The sequence below is a fragment of the Thalassophryne amazonica genome, chromosome 1, assembly GCF_902500255.1.
Source record: "Thalassophryne amazonica chromosome 1, fThaAma1.1, whole genome shotgun sequence".
Lineage (NCBI taxonomy): Eukaryota > Metazoa > Chordata > Actinopteri > Batrachoidiformes > Batrachoididae > Thalassophryne > Thalassophryne amazonica.
The window spans coordinates 171,007,715-171,019,546 of NC_047103.1; the positions used below are offsets into that span (position 1 = coordinate 171,007,715).

The 11,832-nt window shown below is 38.2% G+C and overlaps 1 protein-coding gene across 1 annotated transcript; it reads right to left on the reverse strand.

Moving 5' to 3' along the window:
- Positions 1-5,983: 5,983 nt before the first annotated feature.
- Positions 5,984-11,059, reverse strand: sumo1 (small ubiquitin like modifier 1). Its single transcript, XM_034179239.1, has 5 exons — positions 10,938-11,059; positions 10,565-10,639; positions 7,982-8,059; positions 7,827-7,898; positions 5,984-6,490 (listed from the first exon to the last, which is right to left on the reverse strand). The coding sequence occupies exons 1-5, from the start codon at positions 10,947-10,949 to the stop codon at positions 6,422-6,424; spliced, it is 306 nt and encodes a 101-aa protein (XP_034035130.1). The 5' UTR covers positions 10,950-11,059; the 3' UTR covers positions 5,984-6,421.
- Positions 11,060-11,832: the final 773 nt, after the last annotated feature.

Below are 11,832 nucleotides of genomic sequence, written 5' to 3' on the forward strand. Positions count from 1 at the left end.
GCAGGGTGTTCAAATACTTATTTTCCTCACTGTGTGTATATGTATATATACACACACATACACACACACACACACTGAAGACTGCTGTGAGGGAAAGGTCAAGACTTTTATGGGGGAAAAATAAAATGACTTCAGAGGAAAAACTAAAATGTACTTTTGTGACATTTTTATTACTTTCTTGAAAAGAAAAAAATTCCCCCTCCAAATATTTCTTTGTGTAAATATTTTTATTTTACTGTTGTTCTGAACAGTCACTGAATTATATTCACATTTTTTAAATGAAAACTTTGGATGTTTTTGCACATCAGCAACAAAGGAAAAGTTATTCCCTTTTTACAAACTGACATTTATTGCTGTTTTTTTGTTGTCATTAAGACTTTAATGATGTACATTTGTTTTAGTTGAGCTTAAGTTTTCTCTAAAATGTTGTTTTTTTTCTGACCATATTGTGTGGTTATTTTTCAGCTTTTCTGTAATTTTTAAAATGTATTTATTTCTGTTGATGTGACTTTGATATAAATTCTACCATCTTCAGACTCTACTGAAAACTGGACTTCACTCAGAATAAAACTTATTTTCCTCCAGTGTGTGGGTAAAGTGGTAACATGGCTGATTTGCTTCAGGAATACTGGCCAATGAGCTGTTATATACAGATCAGTGGTCTCACCGTACTGACCAAGGGCGTAGGTTTGCTCTCAGCTTTGGTAGGGACAATACCACCCCCCGGCCCCCCTGCCCACCACCACCACCCCCTAACCCACTCACACCATTAGACGCACAAGTACAGCATAATACATAACATATGACGACACTTTATTAATATTTAACACTTTATTTACATTATTAAGTGTGTAGGCAAACAAACAAATAGCTTAAATAACAAAATTGCACCCAAAACCACTAATCTATTCTATAGGCCTACACCTGAGAGACAAGACAACAAAAATAAGAGAATAATCTATTCTCTTCATCAATAATGCAGTTGTAGGTATCTGGCAACCTAATTTGCCAAAAAAAAAAAAAACGATTTCCAATGATATATATGGTGTATTACGGTAAACGTAAGCCTGTGATGTCATAACGCAGAGGAAAAACACGGAAGTTTCACACTAGTGCGCCGCTGAGAAAAAAAAAAATAAACTAAAAAAAAAAAAAACTAGTGCGCCGCTGATTCTCATTACCGTAAGTTCTCATATAAGCCCTCACTCTGAAAAATTTGACAGCAAGCTAAGAACCCGTTCTTTCCAACAGTGCGTTCGGTGACTTTTGAAACAAGGGAAAGTATGAAAAAGAGCGCAAAAGTGACAGAAAAGTACAGAGACAGACAGCAAACATAAATGTAGTAATTTTTGAGGAAAAGGCAGGATGTTAGTGTCATTTGTGAAGGTGTGTGTGCGTGTTTGTGTGGGTGTGCAGTTTATTTTAAGTGTGGCGCACAGCATTGTTCACAAGCCCCGCCCTTCTTGTTTTTCTGCACCGGAGCAGTGTTGCCAGATATGAAATATGAAACTATCGTACCAAAACCTCAAAATGATCGTATTTTGGGAGAAATTATCGTACACAAACAAAACGCATACAACGTAGCTATTTTAGCGGGTTTTTTTTTTAATTTACAAAGAATTTTATGTCACATTTTTAAACAGTAATTATAGTAATGGGGAAACTATGGCACAAAAAGAACGCAAATGCACAAGCAAATGAACTACCAGACTAGAAACATTTTTTTTTTCTGTGAAGGGACACAAACGTGTTAATTACCAGACTAGAAAGAGTCGAATTCAACCTCGAGGTTGCTGTCGTCATCCGATGCCATGGACACTTGTGCAGATTTTGTTGAACACAGAAAAAATGTTGACACCTCCATAAGGAACTTGAACTTTTTTTTTTATTTTTCTTGTATATCTCTTTGCTCTTGTGTTTTGTTCCTTTGTTACTGCATTTGTTGAAATAAAGTTTCGAAAAAAAAGTTGGCTGGGGAATCTTCCTGTCACGGCACAGATTGGATGGAACTCATTACTCTGTATGAGAGGGGGCGGGCTTTCAAATGACGGTCGCCCAAAGCCAGCAGCAGCCCTGTGTGTGGTGTGTCTTTGATTCCGACTGAGTGCAACACCTGCAAAATGATTCTTGGGTGTCAGAGAGAAATGTGTGTTTGGGCAACCAACTGAAATTATCGTACATATTGGATTTTTTCCCATTATTGATCGTACATCGTACAGAGGGCACAACTATTGTACAAATACGATAATTATCGTACATCTGGCAACACTGCACCGGAGCCACCCATCCTCTGTGCTCCGGGACCTCCCACTTTACAAATGAAGCGCTGCCTGCCACGAGATGCGCTTTGTTTACGTCCATGTGAGAAGAACGTGAGCTAATGAAATTGCAACATGGTAACCCTGTCACTCTGGCACGTCGAAAACACAAAACATGACGACTAAAATTATAGTATCGAGTTCGCAAAAAAATAAATGATTTTGTTATATAAACAAAAATGCTAAATATTGGTAGGGACTATTTTGCCATCCCAAAATATTGGTTGTGACTTGTCCCTGTGGTCCATATGCAAACCTACGCCCCTGGTACTGACTAACCCCTCAGTTAATCACTTCTGGGTCACATTTGGCTTTTGGTACATTCCCCCTACAGAATCTAAGAATCTTTTTTTTATAAATTTGTTTTCGGCCACATCTTTAACAATTCATTTTCCTTTATATAGCACCAAATTACAACAAGGTTGCCTCAAGGCGCTTCACACAAGTAAGGTCTAACTTTACCAACCCCCAGAGCAAGAACAGGCGACAATGGTAAGAAAAAAAAAAAAAAACTCCCTCTTATGATTTGAGGAAGAAACCTCAAGCAGACCATACTCAAAGGGGTGACCCTCTTCTTGGGCCATGATACAGACACAATTGACAAAACAAATATACAGGAAATTTTGGGAGGCCTTGTTGGTATCCAGGATGGAAGACCTGCAGAAGAACACACCCACTCCCACTTCTCACACGAACCAGGTGCACACATTTTCTTTGTGATTTTTGCAAAAAAATTGCAGGTGAGAACCAGAAACTGATTACATTTTGATCAATCTTAACTAGTGGCTTTTTTTGCTTCAATTTGTAACATTCTTTTTGATGAACTTCTGGAACGATGATTCTGTAAAATGCTTTCAAATTGTAAAAATGAAAGTTCAGCATTATTCCAGAACCCGAAAACACAGTTTGAATTTAAAGTCATTTTAAAGTTTTACCTGAGTTTAAACCAGTCTGTCACTTCTGAAGAGCTTTGTAAAATCCATTCAACAGATTAAACTCTGATATCACTCTGAATGGAGTCATTAAGATCCAAAAGTAATTAACTTATGATGCCACATCAAAAAAACAAAACACCCCGAATATTTTCTCCAGTAGACATCAATTTTGACAAAAAGAGAAGCAAAGTAATAAAAAGACGACAGTAAGCGAAGGTTTAATTCAACCACTCCAATATTGAATACATCATGTACAAGAATTCTTTAAAAATGTTTTCCAGATGAACAGAGTTGGTGAGAATCATTTACAACATGGCACGCAGACTACAGAATGTACAGGAACCAAAGAGTGACACTGTGACGTCACAGGGAACCTTCAAAATAAAGTTTAAAAAAAAAATCCACAATCTGAACACATGAATCACTGCCGGTCTGTTTAATACTCACTCAAACTGCTTGAACATGTCGACAAAATTAAGAAGAGTTACTTTAAAAAATATATATCTATGTACAGAGAAACGTGAGAAGCTCTGCAGAGCACAGCAGGAATTTATTGTCCAGGACACATCAGCGGGAACCTGCCATCAAAAATAACCTCGTTGTTACATATGGATTTAAACTCGTCTCAAAGTCCAGCTGAAAACATGCACGTCTTCGAAAAGGCTCTGAAACCTTTAGGCCTCCCAGTGGGCGGAGCCTTCACACTGCAGAAGTAAACGCATGACTGACGTGGCCAAGAAAGTTTTCACAAGAGCCACAATTTCGTGGTGCTGGTTTCTGATTGGCTGTTAACTAGTGAGCGGAAACGTCAGGTGACAGGTGATACGTCAAAAACTGAATGCGGAGACAGCACACTGGAATAAATCCTACAAATATATACAAAATATTCTTAAAAAAAAATGCAAGTTAATTTCAGTTGGACTTTAAAATATATGTTTATAGCTGCTTACAGAAAATTCAAATCCCCTGTCAACTGAAGAAGTGAATCAGAGGGAAAATACAAAGTATTACACTATGTAACAAATTTTTATTTTTGTTTTGTTCCTGGGTACACAGTGTGTTTTTCTAACCTGTTATGCCTTAAATAAATAGAAAATAGCTGTTATTCCACAGAAACTTTGCTTCTGTGATCAGGACAATGATATTTTGAAATTTGTTTTCAAGAATATTCTCGATTCGCCTTCACTACTACTGAGTAGTCTTCTATAATATTCTTTAACTGCTAGAACTGTCCAGAATTTTCTATAAGTTTGCAGAATTATCTAGAAATTTCAAGAAACTTTAAGAACTTTCTAGAACATTAAACACTTAAAAAAGCCAATTCGATAATTTAGTAAAGCTTGCCTGTTTTTTTTTTAGTTCTGTCAGATGATGCATGTGTGCCACTTAAGTCATGTCCTTTTGAACCCACTGATGTCAAACCGCTGCACCTGTTAAGGTCAAAATCAGTTTTAGCTCCACCGTCGTGTCTGCACACACTTTTACGTAGCAAACGCCATTTCAGCCTATTTTAAGGTAATCAATTCTGAAGCCGGGGTGTTTAGTTTAAATTTGGTGAACTTAGACATGTAAATCTGTTCCAACCACTAGAATTTTCTAGAAGTTTCCAGAATTATCTAGAAATTTCAAGAAACTTTTAGAACTTTCTAGAACATAAAAAAATAAAATAAAATAAAAGTTTGTGCTGAATGTAGTCATTTTTCCATAGACTTTAGACATAAGCAGTTGAAATATACCACTTAGAAGCCAGGAACAAAAATTGTGTTACATAGTGTTATCAGAAAACTAAAATAAAATAAACAACAACCGGCTGCGGTGACGTTTAAGAGCCTCTGTACTGAAGGAACAGTGTCATCAAAAATGACAGGATTTAGTTTGTGTGTTGCTGAGCAGAGCTCTCTCTCACACACAGTTTGGGGCGGTTTCAAAGGGAATCATAAAAGATTGAATTTACACTGTAGACTTTAAGTATTGCCAACTGACATTCTTCAAATCATGTTTAAAATCCACTTTTGATCAAAATTTTAAAAACACAGTAAAAAACAACCCCAACAACAACAACCAACTAACATTTACAGAAATATAAATTTGGCAATGACTGAATTTTTTGGGAACAAAAGCACAGCTGCCCTGCGATGTTTATATGAATTCTAAGAAAAATGAATTCAAGTTTGATAATAAATAAAGCAGAAATATTTCATTGAATTAAAAAAGCCAATTCGATAAGTTAGTAAAGCTTGCCTGTTTTTTTTTTTAGTTCTGTCAGATGATGCATGTGTGCCACTTAAGTCATGTCCTTTTGAACCCACTGATGTCAAACCGCTGCACCCGTTAAGGTCAAAATCAGTTTTAGCTCCACCGTCGTGTCTGCACACACATTTACGTAGCAAATGCCATTTCAGCCTATTTTAAGGTAATCAATTCTGAAGTCGGGGTGTTTAGTTTAAATTTGCTGAACTTAGACATGCAAATCTGTTCCAACCACCAATCACAACTTGCGTATGCTGACCTTTCAGGTGACAAACTCTGTCCAAAACAGTGGCGCACAAGTAAACAAATTAAAGACTGAAGATATATATATATATATATATATATATATATATATATATATAAAAAACCTCACTGAACAACTACTTTCCATTCAAGCAACAAATGTAGGTGGGTAGTGACCAACCTAACCAGCTAGTGTGGCTAGTTAACATGCAGCTAGCTTTAAAAAGTGATTTCACCTCATTCCCAAAAGGATAGTTTACTCACTTACTGAGATTTTTCTGAGCACCTTCACTCTGCAGATGTGCTGCCAAATATTTGTGTAACTCACCCTAAGCCCCGCCCACTCTGTGTGGATGAACTCTTGGCTGCAGCGTGGCACCGGCAGCTTTCTCATTTTTGACTCAACTATTCCTTTAATACAGAGCACTAAAAATTATTTTGATGAAATCAGAAATGAGAGAAAAACAAAATAAGACGACATTTGCCCGTTAAGTCCTGGTGTGTGGTTTGGATGTGATCATCCCTGCGTGTCCTCCTGTCCATCCTTACCTCAGTCTGTCCACAATCATGGAAGCCCTGATAAGAGTCACTTTCATCCAGATGATTGGAAACACAACAAAAGTACATACATACAAAATAAAATACAAAATATGAAAAAAAAAAGTTGCCTGAAGTTTAATCATTCCAAAGTCCACCGGTCTGTTCTTGATACACCTCGATGACGTCCTCGTCCTCCATCCCCAGCTGAGAGCAAACACACATCAGCACCACAGCATGATGTTAAAAACACACAAAAACTGAACACGTCGTCATCAGCAAACAAACATCCAAAAATAGCAAAACTCCTTTAAACTTCCAACATATCGTGGAAAAAAATCCCTACTTGTAACAGTTTATAATGGTTGCAGTACCAGGCTCTGACAGCAGGCTGTGCACCAACATCAACAAAACAAAAAGAGCATTTTAAAACCAGCAAAACAAATAACCATCGTAAGACAACTTTAATCCAAACTATCACTGGAGCAGAGCCATTTACAGATATCTAAACACTAAAGAAAAGATAAAGAAATAAAACTGGGCTAAAACCAGTTTAAAACCAGGTTTAAAAGTATTTCACAATGGTATCAAAAAGAAGTTTCCCTTAGGGTAGTATGTCACTGCACGGCGAACTGTTGGTGAATATTTGGAGACACAAATTAGCAACAAAACATGCAAATTAGTGACAATTTTCACTTGTAATCATACCGAAATGATGGCATGCTTGTGAACAAAGTGCTCAGGATGGCTGTGGGCTGCTACGATGCCGTTATGTGAAAAGAAGCTGTGGAAATACCCCAAACTGTAGCCATGGAAGGCTACGGTTTCCCCAGTAGACGTTAATTTTGACTTAAACAGAGGAAAAGTAATAAAATGACAACAGTGAGCAAAGTCGTAATTCAACCACTCCAATATTGACTACATCATGTGCAAGAACAATTCTAACTGTAAATATTAATAATAAAAACAGCGCAGGAGATAAAATAAAGAAAACAAGTGGCTGTTTTGTGTGGTGACTCACCAACTTGCGGAATGATGAGCAGAGAGACACCCTGCTGTGTCTCGCTGTTCCTCTCCAATTATATAAAAGGAAAAGTGTGTTGTTAACCCCTCACAAGTTGTCTTGCACGGTGAGCACTTTCTGACTGACAGAAACTAAATTCAGAAGGGTTTGAGACACCTGCGAGGACTCTTTTTTTTTGAACTGTTCAAAATTTAACCGACACAAGAGCGACATCCTGCCACTCACACAAGAATGCAAACCTCTGCATGTTTCACAAAAATCTGCAAATTCCCTCACAAATGCCATTCGCACTTTATTGCAACCCAGTGAGATACTACCCACAATGAAAAGTCCAAACATATCTTCTTGTTAAACCTTATATATGAAAGTCAAATATATGTGAGGGTTGTTGACACCCCCCCCACCCACCCGGGAACTGTTGCCTAACAACAGTAACCATTGCACAGCCAGGTAACTGCCAGGTAGACAGTGAGTGACTTGATAACTGACAGTTTGTGGATGTTTGTGACGTCTATCTACCTCTTTAGGAGTCTGGGTGTCTGCGATTCTCTGGCCTTCAAACAGAAACCGTAGCGTGCTTGCTGGGACACCCTGTGAGAAGAAACAAACACACCGAATTAAAACTTGCTTTCATTTACCTGACAGCTTCTCCCATCTGATCTTTGGCCTCTCACCTGCCTCTGGCTGTAAGACTCCTTCAACTTTTTTAGATGTGTCGTCATTTTCACCTTAAAGTGGATTTCACTGCTGTCCTGAAGGCACATTGACAGGAAGTTATGATGAAGAGGCGGGGTTATCACTAAACAGCATTTCTCTAGCACAGAACTTAAGAGTGCGCACATCCTCCTCAAGCCAAGAAATAACTAAACCAGGATCTCTTTCCAGATCCAAAACAAGCCGCAGTCATGAGGTCCAAATCAGGAATTTTAACTAAAACCCGAGTTTTAGTTTTTCAGTTTTGCAAAAAACAGAAACAATCAGTTGTTAAAAACAGGAAGTGACTCCATAGCCATTAAACCATTCTAATAATAAGAATTACGTATATACATGTCTCACAGTGAAAGCCACCTCTCGGATCTTGCACGAGATTTGAAACCTTAACAAGGTGAATTGATTGCCGGCTACAGTGAGTGTTGCTTTTCATAGCCGTTAAATTACTACAAAGTCTCTGCCTAAAAAAAAAATAAAAAATTGATAATTAGTCATATAAGAATAAGACCCTCAATATGCAGAAACTCTGGGATTTTTCAACTTTGGATATTCTTTTTGTTTTTTAGATTTTTTTCGGGGGGTGGGGGGCATGTTAATCAGTCCAGTATTGATTTACAATACAAAGACAGTCACAGGCTAGACAGCGACATGATTTGATGCTGAACCGCTTCTCGTTCCAACTTAACAAAACTGTGATGAGACATGTCTGATAGTACGGAGAGGAACCCGATACAGGTCACCGTGCATGATTACATCACTACATGCAACTACATTAAAACTACTGAATATATTTAGCTGCATCTTTTCTGTGTGGTGCCACCAATCTCCGCCAACTCGGTACAATTCCATTGTTGATGAGAGCACATTCTTCTGGAGGGGAGGTGATGGTCTAGTGGTTAAGGTGTTGGGCATGAGACCATAAGATCATGGGTTCAAATCCCCGCCTGACTGGAAAATGACTAAGGGCCCTTGGGCAAGGCCTTTAATCCCCTATTGCTCCCAGTGTGTAGTGAGCGCCTTGTATGGCAGCACCCTGACATCGGGGTGAATGTGAGGCATAATTGTAAAGCGCTTTGGGTGTCTGATTCAGATGGAAAAGTGCTATATAAATGCAGTCCATTTACCATTCTTCTGCGTACAACAACAAGCACCTCATCAACGATTGACTTAGTGGAGAGCAGCACTGCTGAGCAGAGGCTCCCTTGTTTTCAGTCGATGCTCTTCCTAACACAACTCCGCATTACATGGAAAATAGGCAGGGGTGCGGTTACTCTGCTAACTGTACAATTAGGCCTTTCGTTACGTTTACAGAGGAAAACACACACGTTTACCTCAGCAAGGATCCTCTCAGTGCTACCAGACATCTTTAAGGGCACTTTCACCTGGTTCAGTGTCACAGGAAGTGAGTTGAACGTTTTTAACTTGTTTTAACTAAGCTTACATTGTGTTGTTGCTTATCAAAATCAGTCTTTCTGTCCTCAACAGTGGCAGATGGTTGTATTGATTTTTAAGAGGGTGCACCTTCACTTCTTCTTGAAGGGGCATTCCCTATTAGGTGTGTCTAATAAATAAACTGGAAACTGAATGTGTATTTGTAGTCAAATACAGTACCCTTGCTAACTCTCTCTCTCTGTCACTCACACTCACACACAAAATAAAAATCTCAAAATAGAGAATCAGCTGCAACATTTCATCAATGGTTCTGACTCAGAGAATAACCAGACATCAGATCTAAGCCTGTATTAATGTTTGATAAATAGAACTCCACTGGTGACCTCCACACATCATTCCATCATCATTCTTGAGCTATAAGCAAAACTGATTGTGAGAGAACACAAATTTGATAGCAAAACATTTTGGGGACATGCTGATGATAAAGAGGATAAAGTGGTGGGCTTGGGACCAGAAGATCCTTGGTTCAAATCTGCATCAGGCTAGAAGGAAGGCCCTTAATCCTCACGTTGCTCCCAGTGTGCAGATGAGCACCTTGGTGTGTGAACGGGTGAATAAGCGAGCTTAGCATCACCAGTACACAAGCGCGGCGCGCGCTTCCGGTTGGTGGCTATCGGAACAAACAAAACTATGTGCGCAGCTGTTAGTGCTTGAGCCAGTACACATATCATCTGACTTCACTCTAAACACACAGGTTTGTGGGACACTGTACAGCTGGTACAGATTATAAAGGTCTTATTTTCTTTGTTTGTCCTGATGCCTTCCCATCAGCCCCCGCACGCCTGAGATGCTGAAAACGCTTATTTGAGGCATTGCTGGAAGGTCCTTTGACCATGAAAGTACTAAATGCAATAAGATTACCATTTACCATGTTTAAAAAAAACAAACAAAAAAAAAAAAACAATGAGCACATAAAACAATAGTTACGAATTACTGTTGTTGGCACACTTCTACGTTATCCCTACATTTTGCCAAAAACAACACAAATTGGGCTAAAGTGAACACGTAAAATTGTGTAATATTCCTTGATACATGGTGTATTTTGAGGCCCGTTGTGGCTGATTTCCTCGGGATGCTGTCTTTAATAAGTCTACCTGTCCGATGACTTTGAGTTTGATGTACTCTCCATCCTTCTTGTCCCCTCCGTCTTGGCTGGATGGTTTGGTCTCCTGCAAAACACAACAACCAACTCAAACACTTCGTCCTCAGCTAACATCTAAAAGTTCCGGACGGTCCACATCAACCTCCTCGTTTCAATTCACAGAGTCGACATTAAAACACCGCTTACAGCGAACAATTAAACTAAAAACAATGACAGCTGCCGTAGCTAACAGCTAACAGGGCCTCGAGTTAGCATGTTAGCTAAATAACCGATAAGCAACGGCAGAAAAACAAACACTAAACCGACTTTCAAGCCACGTCGCGCTGATAACCAGAAATAACGTTTCGTTAAACTTTAAATCTTACCGTATCTGACATGTTTTTGTTGTGTGTTTACTGTGGAAATTGAACTGACAATAGATGTAGCTGCTAGCCTCCTGCTATGCGTAATCACAAGTGACGTAAAGGAACCTGCACTCCAAAATAAGAGTTATTCCTTCGAATCTATTTCACAGTAAAACTTTATTCTACGACAGTTCAGATTTAAAGATCATCATACAGAAACTCACAATAATGAAATTGGGATATTTATGGGATTGTATAAAAACAATCATATTTCTTGATAATATTATGTCTTTTAATTATGGCATAAGTACTGTATAATCATAATTTATTCTCACAGCACCTCATCCTTTTCTCACCATATTAGAACCTGTTTTCATGAGACTTTCTTATTGTTATACACGGCTTTTCTCCCTCATAATATTGTGACTTTATTCACATCATAGCATAACTTGTTTTCGTAACATTTGAAATTCATTCTTATAACAGTAAAGAGTATTTTTCATGATGACATTTTTGTTTTTTGAAGAGGATGCATTAATCGTATTGTGATCATTTCACAACAGCAGACATTTTAAACTTCTCCCACAAATCAATTTGAAGTAGAATAACTTTCCCCCAGCATCAGCTCTAATCAGCTTTAATTTAATAAATGACAAGTTTTATCTTCTCACAAAATGGCATATTATTTCTAGTATTATGTCTTTACTCTCGAAACATTATCAATTTTCCAGGTAACTCCAAATCTGAGGTATTTACCTGTTTGAGTTGTTTTGGTGAAGGTGTAAGGAAATTCAACGTCACTTATGTTTGTATTAAATTTCAAAATAAAATAACAGCTCCGCAATCCAGGTATTTTCTACTATTCGAGACATTCTCCTCTTTTATTTCTTAAACTAACGCTTCCGGTGCTCCTGAC